This window comes from Prionailurus bengalensis, chromosome A1, assembly GCF_016509475.1.
Source record: "Prionailurus bengalensis isolate Pbe53 chromosome A1, Fcat_Pben_1.1_paternal_pri, whole genome shotgun sequence".
NCBI lineage: Eukaryota > Metazoa > Chordata > Mammalia > Carnivora > Felidae > Prionailurus > Prionailurus bengalensis.
The window spans coordinates 50231318-50245971 of record NC_057343.1 but is presented as its reverse complement, the minus strand read 5'-3'; the positions used below and the strand labels follow the sequence as shown (position 1 = coordinate 50245971).

General features: G+C 43.1%; 1 protein-coding gene across 21 annotated transcripts in view; it reads right to left on the bottom strand.

The window, feature by feature from the left end:
- LMO7 (LIM domain 7) overlaps positions 1-10615 on the bottom strand; it is a 197829-nt gene extending 187214 nt beyond the window's left edge. For 18 of the 21 annotated variants that reach the window (XM_043580604.1, XM_043580637.1, XM_043580622.1 and 15 more), the window contains exons 1-2: positions 7359-10615; positions 6926-6996 (exon numbers count right to left, since the gene is read on the bottom strand). In XM_043580604.1, the coding sequence (XP_043436539.1) occupies positions 6926-6996; positions 7359-7905 (618 nt within the window). In that variant the 5' untranslated portion in view covers positions 7906-10615. Of the gene's footprint in view, positions 1-6925; positions 6997-7162; positions 7269-7358 lie in introns of those variants that run through there. The other 3 variants (XM_043580722.1, XM_043580736.1, XM_043580729.1) reach the window with 2 other exon arrangements.
- Between the last annotated feature and the right edge of the window lie 4039 nt (positions 10616-14654).

Sequence of the window (14654 nt, the reverse complement as noted above, 5' to 3'; positions counted from 1 at the left end):
TGCAAATGCTGCCTCTCTGTGAGCTTACCTGACTCCCCAGGCCGACTCAGGCTGCCCCCTCAGTGCCATCACTACAAATTGTGCAAATTTCTACTACTACAGCACTTATCTGACAGTGCTGCTGGGTGTGTTTGTATGTCTGCTCCTTGTGGGGCATGCCTCCGTCTGGAGGTCCAGGAAAGAGGCTCAGAAGGTGGCAGTTGAATCAATAAGCCCAGCAAGTGTCCAGTACAGAGTAAGCACGTAATAGGCAATCTCTGGATAACACATTGATTGAATGCAAGTCCCCATGAGGGACAGCATTAATCAGAAGGCAGGAAGAGAGTGCCATGACTCAGGAGCAGGGCTGGAACAGAAGAGAAAATGTGAGGTAAACAGGCAAGTACACACGGCTACTCAGATGAAGGCATATCTTGTAGCTAGCTGGTCCTGACCAAGCAACTAACTGCGCAAGCAATGAACTCAGCTTTAGACCCTGAAGCAAGTTTCTGCTGGGAGAAGAAATAAGTTCTGGTCCTTAAAACCCTATTTTTAAGTTTTGTTAAAGCTGTAGCCTTCAGATTATACTTCCATTCAACAAGCACTTACCAGGAACCATGCCAAATCCCTGAAATAAAGATATTATCCTGGGGGCGCCTGGGTGGCTCCGTCAGTAAGCAACTGACTTCGGCTTGGGTCATGATCTCGCAGTTCGTGCGTTCAAGCCCTGTGTCGTACTCTGTGTCTCCCTCTTTCTGCCCCTCCCCCAACTCGCACTCTATATCTCTCTCAAAAATAAACATAAAAAAAAAAAAGATATTGTTCCTTCCCTCAGCTTATAATCTAATATGGAAAAAATGGATAGAATTATAGCATGAGTGCAAAAAGAGATCTACACGAGGATAGAGGGGAGGAAGGAATGGGTGCAGTACAGGTGTGGTAGTTGAGAAAAGGCCCCACATAAAGGCTAGTTTTAGCCCAAGCATAGAGGACTGAAGAAGAGTAATGGGTATCAGGCACACAAAGACGAGACTAACTGGCTCCTTTTACCTTCTCCTTCCTTTTTAAACAAGGAATAAGGCATATTCCACACATGATAACCTAGAGGTGAGAAAACAGCTTCCTGTGTGTGGGCAAACTCAAGCAAAGATTAGGAACAATAATTGCTTTTTGGTAAGTATGTCACTTAACCAACACAGCCACCATGGGAGGTCAAGGAAGAAAACAGAGACCTAGTGGGTTTAATTAAGCAGCAGAACCAGGACTTGAACCATGATTTGTTCCCAAACCAGTGAGGGTTTTTTCTTTTCTTTTCTTTTTTTTTCCCCCCAATTTCATTGAGATATAATTGACACAGAGTTCAGTATAAGTTAAAAAGTGTAACACATAATGACTTCACATACATATATTGTAAAATGCTTGCCACAGGAAGTTACAATATAGTTACAAAAATAGTTTTTTCCTTGTGATGAGAAATTTTAGGATCTATATTCTCCTAGCAATTTTCAAATATACCATACAGCAGTGTTAACCATAGTCATCAGGAATTGGATGAAGTGGTCAAAAAGTATGAATTTCCAATTATAAGACAAATAAGTACTGGGTATGTAGTGTACAAAACAGTGCTCTTATGGGGCACCTGGGTGGCTCAGTTGGTTGAGCGTCCGACTTTGGCTCAGGTCACGATCTCGCAGTTCAAGAGTTCAAGCCCTGCCTCGGGCTCAGTACTGACAGCTCAAAGCCTGGAGCCTGCTTCAGATTCTGTATCTCCCTCTCTCTCTCTGCCCTTCCCCAACATGCGCGCGCTCTCTCTCTCTCTCTCTCTCTCTCTCTCAAAACTAAATAAATGCTAAAAAAAATTTTCAAAACAGTGCTCTTAATCTCTATGCCACCTGGCACCTAGGCAAACAGTTACAGAGAAAAGATTTAAAAAAAATAGATATATAGGCAGAGATGAAATTGTAAACAGCTGTAAATGTTATGGTATGCTTCACACTGCGAAGATGTGAAGGTGATAGACTTTAAAATCTTGGAGCGCCTGGGTGGCCAGCCAGTTAAGCATCTGACTCTTGATTTCAGCTCAGGTCATGATCTCAAGTCAACAGGGAGCCTGCTTGGGATTCTCTCTTTCCTCTCTCTCTGCCCCTCCCCCTGCTGGTACATTCTCTTTCTCTGTCTCTGGCTCGCTCTCTCAAATATAAATAAACACTTTTTAAAAATAAAAAATCAGAAAAAAATAAGTGAAATCTATTCATGACTCCCCAGAAAAGAAGGAACTAACAAAATCAGGTTTTTATTTCGAAAAAATAATTTGGGCTACAACAGCTAGTATAAGAATTGCTTCTTAACAATTAAATTTTTTTAAAAATTTTAAATGTTTGTTTATTTTTGAGAGAGAGAGAGAAATAGCATGAGTGGGGGAGGGGCAGAGAGAGAGACACACACAGAATCTGAAACAGACTCCAGGCTCTGAGCTGTCAGCAGAGCCGGAAGCGGGACTCAAACTCACAAACTGTGAGATCATGATCTGAGCCGAAGTCGGACACCCAACTGACTGAGCCACCCAGGTGTCCCCAACATTTAAATTTTTAAATAAATTTTTACCATCATAGTATGTCCAGGTTTAACACTGTTCCTTGAAATTATACGAAATTACCAAAAATTCTTCTATGAATTTAGGGACATTTTCAAGTGAATGTTTACATCATTCCACATACATTTGCAAAGCAACAGTACAAATCCATGAAACCTTCATTTAGTCCACAGATAATGCTGGTGTGCACTGAGGACACATATATCCCAAGCAAACCCTTTCAAACCAGATCACAGGTTGGGAACCATTAGCAGAAAGGATGCAGTTTACAGAGAAAGAGGGAAACCACTTAGAAAGATTTGGAGGTGCATGGAGAAACAGACTAATTGGACGTAACTGAGGAAGGAGTTATATTCTGGTGCCAGGTCTGGCAATGAGCTCAACTTGGCATCCTTAGGTCCTTCTACAGGATGACGGTGATACTGAAAGAATCAAACTCCGAGATAACAGGAAGCACAGGTAAGCAAGGAGGTGGTAAATTAAGTTAGTCTGTTCTCCAGCCATGAAAATTACTACCGTATATAAACTTCAACCTAAAGAGCAACATTAACCCACAGAATGGAAACTGGCCACCAACCAATGCAATGAGTGATATATCCAGTTTTCAATCTCATTGGTATTTTGTCTGTTCACTACAAAGACTTTTTAATGTCCCAAAACAGAGAGACAGAGGCAACTATTAGGTGTAGAAAATTAGAAGGTGCTCCAGAAAAAGTTTAAAATTAGAGGGTCTGGACAGCACTTTCTACTTCATCACCTACTCCATGACCTTGCTGGAATTAAACTTCCTCTCTGCCTTTGCCTTTAAACTACTATGTTATTTGGTTTTAAACCAGTGTTTAATCATAAACCAGCTCTGCTACATTATTAATATTCCAAACAGCATTTCCAACCAGATAATAATCCAATATCATTATGTTGGATTAAAGAGTGCGCATTCCTACATTTGCTTTAAATTGAAATGTTAAACTAGCCCCCCAAAAATACATACACTCTTAACCATTTAAGCACAATTTAAAATAGCCATAAAATTTTAGTTGGTAGAATAACAATCACTGGCCCTTGCCCCACCCTTTCACCTTCCCCTCTCAAAATAAAATAAATAAAACTTTAACTCTGGTTGTGGGAAATAATGTATTAGCTATCACAAAAGAATGGAAATGACAAAGAACATACTAACATGGACCCTGGCTGTCACTCAAAATTTTACAAGGTTATTGGAGTTCCTCAACCTTGGGTTAGTCAAAGCTGCAGCTGAGAATAAAGGCAGCAAAGTATACCATATAATACATATATGTTTACATATATGAATAACCCACATATGCCTCAATATATGTCGAGAAAAGTACGGTAGAGAAAATGGAGCAGGAGCAAGAATATTAGCATGCAAAAGAAAGACTTACACCATAATCTTCTTCACTTTCCAAAATATGTTATAAGATACACTTTGGAATCGATATTTTATCTTTAAATTAGGGGTTCTCAGAATTAAGAGGCGATTGTGGCAACAAAGGAGTCATCCATTCTGCTTCTTTTGGCAAGAACAATGTTTTAAAATATGTGCTTTAGTTGTAAAGGCAAAGCTAAGGAGACAAATAAATTTGGACACTAACTGGAGAAATAAAATAAACCTAACAGTAGGCACACTGCTGTCACTCTGAATGCCCAGAGCATGCCCAAAGTGTACATGAATATGTAAAGCGTTCACATATCTTCAATGAGCATACTGCCTTGCTCCCAGTGGCAGGCGGGGGAAATAAATGACTTGAATGTTAATTTCATTAACTATATTATAATGATATGGCAAAGCCTTTAGAAAAATTGTCTCTTGGGGCGCCTGGGTGGCTCAGTCGGTTGAGTGTCCAACTTCAGCTTCAGTCATCATCTCACAGCCTGTGAGTTCAAGCCCTGCATCGGGCGGGCTCTGTGCTGACAGCTCAGAGTGTGGAATCTGCCTCGGATTCTGTGTCTCCCTCTCTCTCTGCTCCTCCCCCACTTACAGTCGGTCTCTGTCTCTCAAAAGCAAATAAACGTTACAAAAAAATAAAAAGATAGACTGGTCCTCATTACTTTTATCAGTGGCAGATCGTTCCCTATTTCAGAGATGACAGCAGCTATGGATTGTTTCTTTTTTATGAGCTTGTTATTTTCTAGAGTTTTGTTCATTTAGTTTTTTTTTAATACTCCGTTTTTTTTAATGGATTTCAGAAATGACTATACTTATATAGCTTATTGGGATTGTTTTGGGTCCTACCATGTATTACTTATTTTTGACCCTTATTTACTGATGGCAAGGTAAGCTCTGCTCTTGTACTTGAAGAGACAGGCCTTCTTTGAATGTGTTGGTAGTAGGAAGCAAAACAGTGATGGGTGGTATTGGAAATGATTTTGGAGAAAAGAAGACCAATAGGTTTGGGGCGCCTGGGTGGCTCAGTGGGTTAAACGTCCGACTTCGGCTCAGGTCATGATCTCACGGTCTATGAGTCGAGCCCCAAGTTGGGCTCTGTGCGGACAGCTCAGAGCCTGGAGCCGGCTTCCGATTCTGTGTCTCCCTCTCTCTCTGCCCCTCCCCCACTCGCGCACGCTCTCTCTCATTCACTCTCTCAAAAATAAATAAACACTAAAAAAAATGTAAAGAAAAATGGTCTCTCTGCTAAAGATGAAAAAAACGCGTTTAGAGGGGACGTTTGAGAGTGGGAAGGTGAGCACATATACCCTGCACTATGATATCTTTTACTGCAACACACTTCCCTAGAGTTTGTTAGATGTAAATTTCTCACAGAAAGCCCACACCGTCATGAGCAAGCTAAAACAAACAAGGAATTTTTTAGACTTCAAAAATCTGTATACTAAACGAGGCAAGTGTGAAATCATCCATATTCATAGATTTCCTGAAGCAAATACAGAGCACGCAGATACAAACACTGCATAGGAATCACGTATGACCAAAAGTGTCCCCATAGTTCTTCCCTTCTCTCTCCCTCCGGCCCTAACACTCAAAATCAAAAAGGCAACTTTAATTTCTTTTCTCAAATTATGAAGAACAAATCCTACTAGTGGAAAATTACCTTTGGATGCCCTGGTCTTTCAAAGTTTATGAATGAGGGAAGTCATTTCTCTTAACTGCACTGCTGGAATTTTCCCACTCTCATTTCAATTCAAAATACACTGTTTATTCTTCTCTCAACCTCTGCATACCCTCCCCTCACACCTTCCCCCCACCCCAACCTTCTAAATCACCTTCAGACTAGCTCAAAGTTTCAGTCCAAAAAAGGACATCAACAGCTGATTTCTTGACCCCCTACTCACATTTCACCTTCCTTTATTTACTGTTAGAAATGGAACACTGAAAGTTTATTCTCTTCTTTCCCCCCATATATACATTTGTTTTCTTAAGGACAAATTAATTCTTCTTACACATTGTGTGCTTTGGGAATTCCTAAATATGCTGGTCCCCCCCCCCCCCCCCCCCCGCTGGAATAACCTTTAAACCTAATCTGCATTTTTAAATACCTTGAGTAAGCCAGCACGTGGCATCTATAACTCCTAAATAACTGCAAGGCTGGTGTAGGCAACAATTTTCTAACAAGCGGTTGTTCCTGGCTCACATCTGTTCTGAAGACTGCCTTAGCATCATTTAAAAAGTCACCTTTTTCATCCAGCAGAATAGCGGGTGCAAGTCCTGGTGTTAACTTTTTTACAGATAAGTGCAACCTTAGGTGTTGACGAAGAAACCTCCTAGAGACCATCTCCATTTCGACGGGGGGAAAAGGGAATGGAAGATCTTGTCCCTTAGGCACAACCGGGGTCAGTGAGTGACCCCAGGAGATCTTAGTGTCATCAACGCCGACTTTGAATAAGTAAAAACCTTGACTCCAGATGCCGCGCGCGAGAAAATATCTCTCCGGATGCGACTTTAGCGTCCAACCTCCTCCACTCACCCTCCCACACCACACACACTAAATACCCTGCGCAGGTAAGTGTCGGGCATCCCCACTGTAACCACCGCAAAGAACCGCTCCGGAGGACGCGGGGCCGACTCTGCCCCTGTGCTGACGTGGTCTGGCTCACAAGGATGCGCGGTCCCCGAACCCAAGAGGGCGAACGCTCGGCTCTGCACTGAGCCCTGGCAGAGGAGCTCTGGGGAAGCCAGCGAGGCCGTCGTGGGGAGCGCAGCACTAAGCTCAGCTGGACGTTAAAAGATCAGAGAAGCAGGACTTGCAAAGTCCCCCAAACTGCAAAGCCAACCAGCTGCCACGCGCCGGCGCAGGTCCCGGGAGGAGGCTGGGGCGCAGATCGGCGGGAGCGGCCTCGAGGCCGCAAACTCGTGCGGAAAATGGTAAAGGCACTCACCTCCACCCATCTCTGGGCCTCGGCGAACGCCAGGGCGCAGTCGGCCCCGGCCTCCTCCATCCCTTCCAGGACTAGGGTAAGAGGGAGAGAGAGAGACGCGGTGAGTGCACGGAGGGGCGGGGGGTCCCGCGCGCGTCTGGCCCCGGCGCCCGGCCTCTGCTCAAGCTGCGAGGCTCCCGGGTTCTCTTTCCCTTTGTTGCGCTCTGCAATTCGCTAAAGTTTCGAACCCACGAGAACCTGAAGACGTGGCTTCCTCTCAACTCCTGAAAACAACCCCGGGGCTCCGGGCAGCCGGACAGGGCGCGGGAGGTGGACGGGGGACTAGAGGCGGCGCGTCTCACCAGCCGGGCAACTGTTTGGACTTCAAAAGTCGCAGCGCCGCAGCCGCCGCCCTCCCCGGAATGGCCCCGCCCCAGCCCACCCCGCCGCCCACCGCGAGCCGCAGAGTCACCGCTTCCGTCCGCCCCCCCTGCGGCTCCCCGGGGCTCCCGGCCGCAGCCGCCTTTGTGGTCAGACTGTCTGGGCCAGGGGATGCCACCGGCCGCCAGGAGGCCGTGGCGGAGACCACGCTCCCGCTCCCGCGCTGCCCGCCCAGACCGCGGCTCCGCCCCGAGGGACGGCGCCCCCACGCCCGCATCCTTCCAGCCTCTGCCCGCCTGGCCGCCTTCCATGTCCCGGGGCCCCGGTAAGAGGCGTCCCCTCGGCTTTCGGCCGCCCGGCCCGCCTGACATACCAGAAATAGCTGCACACAATTGCACCTTTCCGGGCCAAGAAACTTCCCCGGTGGAGGAGCGCGGCCCTCCGCGACGCGCAGCCGCCCAGCCCGCCGCCCTCACCTGCGGCCGGAGCCCGCCGTCCCGCTGCGCGCAGCCCTGCAGCCAGGTGCGCGGCCTTCCCCACCCCAAGTTCTCCGCCCCCTTGTGCCGCCCGGGCCCTCCTGGCGGCAGGTGGGGGTAGTGGCCCGAGCGCGTGCCGCCCATTTCCCCCCACACTAAGCCGGCCCCGCTCCTCCCCGCTTCCAGGTGGGTGAGGTGGAAGGGACCTGGATCGCGTCGCAAAGGATGCGAGCGGGTGGCCACCTGAGTTTCTCCCGCGCTCACCCCGAGCGTCGGTCGGTAGGGTGACAGGTTATTCAGTGGCCGCAGCGGTCCTGGGTAGGTCCGGGGCTGGAGGCTCGGAGGCTCAAGGCTTACGTTCTCTCTTCACACGAAAGTCAGGTCTTCGGAAAGGAATGTGTTCGTTGGTCTAGTCTCCCTGGGACCTCGCTTGAAACTCCTGAAACCCTGTTTAGGCCACATGTTGATGGCGTCACCTTTGGAGGAAGATAAAGATCGGTTCTTACTCCCGTAAAGTAAATAACCCCTTACTTTCGTTTTTCCGGTTGATTGATGTCGTTTTTCATCATAAAGAGTAAACAAGTAAGGAGCAGGGAGACTAGTGTAATGAAAAGCTAAAACCTAGCGCCTATAGTTAACAATCGTTTGCATTTTGCCTTATTTGCTTATCACCTTCATTTCCTGCTTAAAGATAGGTATTATTATACTTCACCCCAAAATAGTACAATATGAATCTCTTTTTTTTTTAAAGGACACTTGTCTACAAAATCATATTACCATTTTCACCTCTAACCAAAGCTAACAATTACCCAGTGTCAATTTATACCCAATCCGGACTCAAATTCCCCCACTGATCCCAAAATGTCTTTTACAGCTGTCTTACTCAGAACAAAATCCAAACAATGACCACACGTTGCATTTGGTTACATCTTTTTTTAACCTAGAATGGCTTCCTCTTTCAATGCCCCCAACCCGCTTTTTTATTTTTTATTACTGAATTTTTTTAAGTTTTTATTTTAATTCCAGTCAGTTAACATACAGTGTTATATTAGTTTCAGGTATACAGTGTAGTTTTTCAACACTTCCATACATCACCCTGTGCTCATCAGGACAAGTGCCCTCCTTAATCCCCAACACCTATTTAACCCATCCCCACACACCCCTCCCCTCTCATAACCATCAGTTTTCTGTATTGAAGAGTTTGTTTCTTGATTTGCCTCTCTCTCGTTCATTCTTTCCCCCTTTGCTTGTTTGTTTTGTTTCTCAAATTCCTGCTTTTTTTTAAGAAAGGCATTGTCTTGTTAGACTCCTATGTACTTCTAGTCCAGGAGGACAGACATTCCCCAAGCTTCATAAGAGTTATTGTTACTACAGTTACTATGTACATATACTACACTGTTTAAAGCTACTGCTCTGTAACTTGACCTGAAGCTATGGGGGTAACAGCCCAGGTTGGTAAGAAGCACATAGACACGAATATGAATGACTGAAGTTACCAAGTCACCAGACACGCTGAGCTTCAATTTCCTCATCTGAAAATTGTGCTGATAATTACTACTTCAAAGTAAATAAGGTTGTGAAAATTAAATAGGATGGTGTATGTAAAAGCCTAGGGCACTGCTTGGCATAGGAGGACACTAAATAAATAATGGTTATTTCCCATTAGTCTCTCTAACAGTAGTGTGTCAAATATGGATTTTTTCCTTATAAATGGGGATTTCATTTATTTGCTCAAGTATTCCCATTGCCAATTTGGTTTCAAATCAGCTCAGGCAGCAGCCATTTCTGTCTCTTTAATGATGCAAATTTGCAAGTCAGAAAACCCAAATCCAAATCTTTGCCTTCTATCAGGCATGAGAGTGAGTGTCCTAACCTTCTGGAAAGATTGAATCAGCCCTATAAAGAAAAGTAACCTACCTTAGGAGTTTACAATTAAATTCACAACAATAAAACATCAAAAATATTACTCATTTTCCAGGAGAATTGGAGATACTTTCATTATTTAAAAACAGGACAGCTGTCATGTGTTACATGTTACCGATGAACTGTTGGTGGGAGAAAGTGGTACAATCTTTCTGGAAGGTAATTGGGCAATAAATATTAAAAAGTTTTTTAACTATCCGTGCTCTGTTGCAGCAATTTCACTTCTGGGAATTTATCCTAAGGATATGAAGGAAGATCTATGTGCAAAATGAGCATGTGTGGTGGACCCAGATACAGTAGCCAAACCTCCCTTTAGAGGAGGACTGTGGTCAGCAGCCAGCCTGCATCTGCCAGCTCCCTGAGGTCGGCCTTAGCTGCAGACCTCTTCTGAGGTCATGGTCCTCCCAGAGTGGCTCTCATCTGGTGATTGGCTGACTGTACTTAGAAAAGCTCAGTCATCTCCACCTAAATGAGTTGAGTACCTCTGATAGGTGTTTCCCATAAACATGAGGCCAGTGTCACAGTTCAGCTTCTCCCTTGCTCTTTCCTCTTCATTGCACAGGGGTCAATCGCTAATAAATACCTGCTCTTCTAATGCCATTTCTGGAGGACTAAACCTTTGATGGCAAGAAGCATTCATTAAAAATGAAAATCCCAAAACAATCTAAGCCAACAACAACAGGGACAGTGGAGTAAATCACATTTCTTCCATACAGTGAGATATTACACAGTCATTAAAAATGTAAAAGGCAGGGGGCACCTGGGTGGCTCAGTCGGTTAAGGGTACAACTCTTGATTTCAGCTCAGGTCATGATCTCACGGTTTGTGAGTTTAAGCCCCACATTGGGCTCTGCACTGACTGTGCAGAGCCTGCTTGGAATTCGCTCTCTCCCCTCTCTCTCTGCCCCAACCACAGTTTCTGTCTCTGTCTCTCTCTCAAAATAAACTTAAAAAAAAATGTAAAAGGCTTGGGCACCTGGGTAGCTCAGTAGGTTGAGTTTTGGACTCTTGGTTTTGGCTCAGGCCATGATCTCACGGCTTTGTGAGTTTGAGCCCTGCCTCTGGCTCTGTGCTGATAGCACAGAACCTGGTTGGGATTCTCTCTCTCTCTCTCTCTCTCTCTCTTCCCCTCCTCCACTCACGCTGTCTCTGTCTCTCTCAAAATAAGTACATAAACTTTTTAAAAATGTAAAAGGCAGGGCACCTGGGTGGCTCAGTCCACCAAGTGTCTGACTTCAGCTCAAGTCATGATCTCACGGTCAGTGGGTTTGAGCCCCGTGTCGGGCTCTGTGCTGACAGCTCAGAGCCTGGAGCCTGCTTCGGATTCTGTGCCTCCCTCTATCTCTGTCCATCCCCCACTCACATTGTGTCTCTCTGTGTCTCTCAAAAGTGAATAAACGTTAAAAAAAATTTTTTTTTAATGTAAAAGCCTATTCAGTGACACAGGGGGATGTTTAAAGGTATATAGTGAAGTGGGTAAAATAGCAATGTATAAAGCACCCTAATTTGTGATTATATTTTTAAAATGCTTATTTTCTCACATAGAACAAACTAGAAAAAAACTCCACTTAAATTTTAATGCCAGCTATTTTTAAATGAAGATATGGTACTTCTCTCTCTTTTACAATTTTTTTTTTAGCAAGAGACATATATGTTACTTTTATAAACGAGAAAGGAGACGTCCAAATATCTTTTTTGACTATCTCATCCCACAAACTTCAGCTTCCTCCTGCCTTCTCTGACTTGGTAAATAGTACCATGCCTAAAATTTGGGAACTGTGCTGGACTTCTTATCTCTCACCCCCATGTCTACCCCAATACCACTCCTTTCCATTTATTTCTTAAATATCTCTCCAATTGGCCCCTCTTCTCCATCCCCATTTCCAGTACCTTAGGTCTGGCCCTCATTAGCTCTCAGCTAGATTTCACAAATCATATGACCTTTCTAAAATGTAAATCTTACCACACTACCAAAACATCCCACCTCCCTTTACTCCTTCAATGACTCCCAGTTGCCTTCAAGGGCCATTTGATGATTTCTAGAACATTAAGTGGCATCCTTCAGAATTTGCGCCTGCCCACATCTCTAACCACCTGTTTGGACCCATATTTCTCCCCTTGTGGGAAATGTGCTTCTCTCTCTCCTTGCCTGGCTTTCTCCTCCTTATTCTACCAGGCTCAATTCAGGTCTCTTGCATCTCAGTTTTAAAACATCTTTGCAGATCATCCTGGGCTAGGTTAGTTATCTCTTCTTTATGTAGTCTTTGCCCCTTTCATGAAGTATTATATTTCTATTGTCTATTTTTCTCATTGAACCATGAGCAATAGGAGTGTGTGACACACATCTGGTGTTCAACAACTGTTTATTGATCGACGTCTATGTGGGTGTGGGTGTGTATATGTATATGTGTGTGTGTGTATATCTATATATCTATATATCTATATATCTATATATCTATATATCTATATATATAGATATACACACACACACATATACATATACATATATACACATATATATAATTAATATACTATCACTTTTTTTAATGTTTATTTCCTTTTGAGAGAGAGAGAGAAAGAGAGCATGAGCAGGGGAGGGGCAGAGAAAGAGGGAGACACAGAATCCAAAGCAGGCTCCAGGCTCTGAGCTGTCAGCACAGAGCCCGACATGGCACTCAAACTCACGAGCAGTGAGATCATGACCTGAGCCGAAGTTGGACACTTAACCGACTGAGCCACCCAGGTGCCCCAATATACTATCACTCTTAATGCACAGAAAAAATAGAACATTGAGAACAGAGTAGAAAGTACTGCTGACTACTGCAGCTAATACAAGAATTTCTTTACAGCAGGGTTTCTAAACAGAATTACAATTAATGCCTTGGGCTAGATAATTCTTTACTATGGGGAATTGTCCTGTGCATTGTAGGATGTTTAGCAGTATCGCCAGTCTCTAACCACTAGGTACTAGGAGCATCCCTGAAAATTCAACAACCAAAAATGTCTCCAGGGATTGCCAGATATCCCCTCAGTTGAGAACGAGATCACCTCAGGTGAGAACCACTGCTATACAGGAGGTGACTGGCTTTGATAGCTAATGCTTTGGCACTATGAAGTGTAACTCCAGCCCAGGTTTCTTGAAACAAGTGGTAGGGGTAGAGAAGAGATAGCGTGAACCATAGGAAAAAGGCTATTCTGTGTTCTAATGGGGGAAGGGGCAAGAGAGAACTGGACTGAACGGTGCCTGGGGCAAAGACTCTAAGAGGAAAGGGATCTGGTGACTGGAAAGGTCTGCGAGAAGAGACAGGCACAGTGGAAATGCTTCTAATAAAAGAACTGAATTTATACTGTGGTTGATTATGGTTCAAAAAGTACTAGCCTTTATGAGTTCCAAGATAGCCAACATCTGGATTGTATGTATATTTCTCATGCTTATAGAATATCTTTATTAACAGGAAGATTCACCCCTACAAGGTAGATAAACATATATATAAAATATATGGAAAAATGTATGTATATGAACATATTTCAAAACATAATATATTTTATAAAATATTTCAATATATTTCATAAATATATAAATACATTCCATTATATAAAACATGAAAAATTTTCCTGTTTGCAGACAATATGGTCTTGCATAGAGAAAATTCCAAAGACTCCACCAAAAAACTTAAAACTAATGAATGATTTCAGTAAAATTGCCACAGAATACAAAATCAACATACAAAAATCAGTTGCATTTCTACATACTAACAACAAACTATCTGAAAAAGAAATAAAGAACAACATTTATAACATCTTCAAAAAGTAAAATAAAATACTTAAATAATAAATTTAACAAAGAAGGTGAAAGATCTGTACCCTGAAAATTACAAGACATTTATGAAGGAAATCAAAGACACAAATTAAATGGAAAGATATTTGTATTAATGGGTTGGAAGAATTAATATTGTTAAAATGTCCATAGTACCCAAAGCCGTCTATGGGTTCAGTACAATCCCTATCAAGAACATTCATTGGGGAGGATATTCTCTTCAATAAATGGTGTTAGGAAAATTGAATAGTCATGCACAAAAGAATGAAATTGGACCCCTATTTTTCACCATTTACAAAAGTTAACCTGAAATGGATTGTGATACCTGAAACTATAAAACTACCAAAAGAAAACATAGGAGAAAAACTCCTTGACATGAGGATTAGCAATGATTTTTTGGATATGACACTAAGCACAAGCAACAAAAGCAAAAATAAAGAAGTGGTTCTACATCAAATTAAACGCTCCTGCACAACAATGGAAACAATCAACAAAATGAGAAGACAACCTACATAATGGGAAAAAAAAAATTGCAACCGCCTATCCGATAAGGAGTTAATATCAGTTATATATATATATATATATATATATATATATAAATATATAAATATATATATATATAATCCATATAATTCAAAGGCAAAATAGAGAGAAAGAAAGAAAGAAAGAAAGAAAGAAAGAAAGAAAGAAAGAAAGAAGAAATTTGACTTGATAATGGGTAGAGGATGGGGCACCTGGGTGGCTCAGTCGGTTAAGCATCCAACTTCTGCTCAGGTCATGATCACATGGCTTATGAATTTGAGCCCAGTATCAGATCTGTGTTGACAGCTCAGAGCCTGGAGCCTGCTTCAGATTCTCTTTGTCCCTCTCTCTCTGCCCTTCCCTGGCTCGTGCTCTGTCTCCCTGTCTGTCAAAAATAAACAAACATTTAAAAAAAATTAAAAAACAAAAAAAGAAAAGAAAATGGGCAGAGGACCTGAATAGTCATTTTTTCCAAAGAAGATATACAAATGGCCAACAGGTACAAGAAAAGATGCTCATCACTAATCATTAGAGAAATGCAAATCAAAACCACAATGACGTGTCACCCTACACCTGTCAGAATGGCTAGTATCAAAAAGACAAAAAAATAACAAGTGTTGGCAAGGATGTG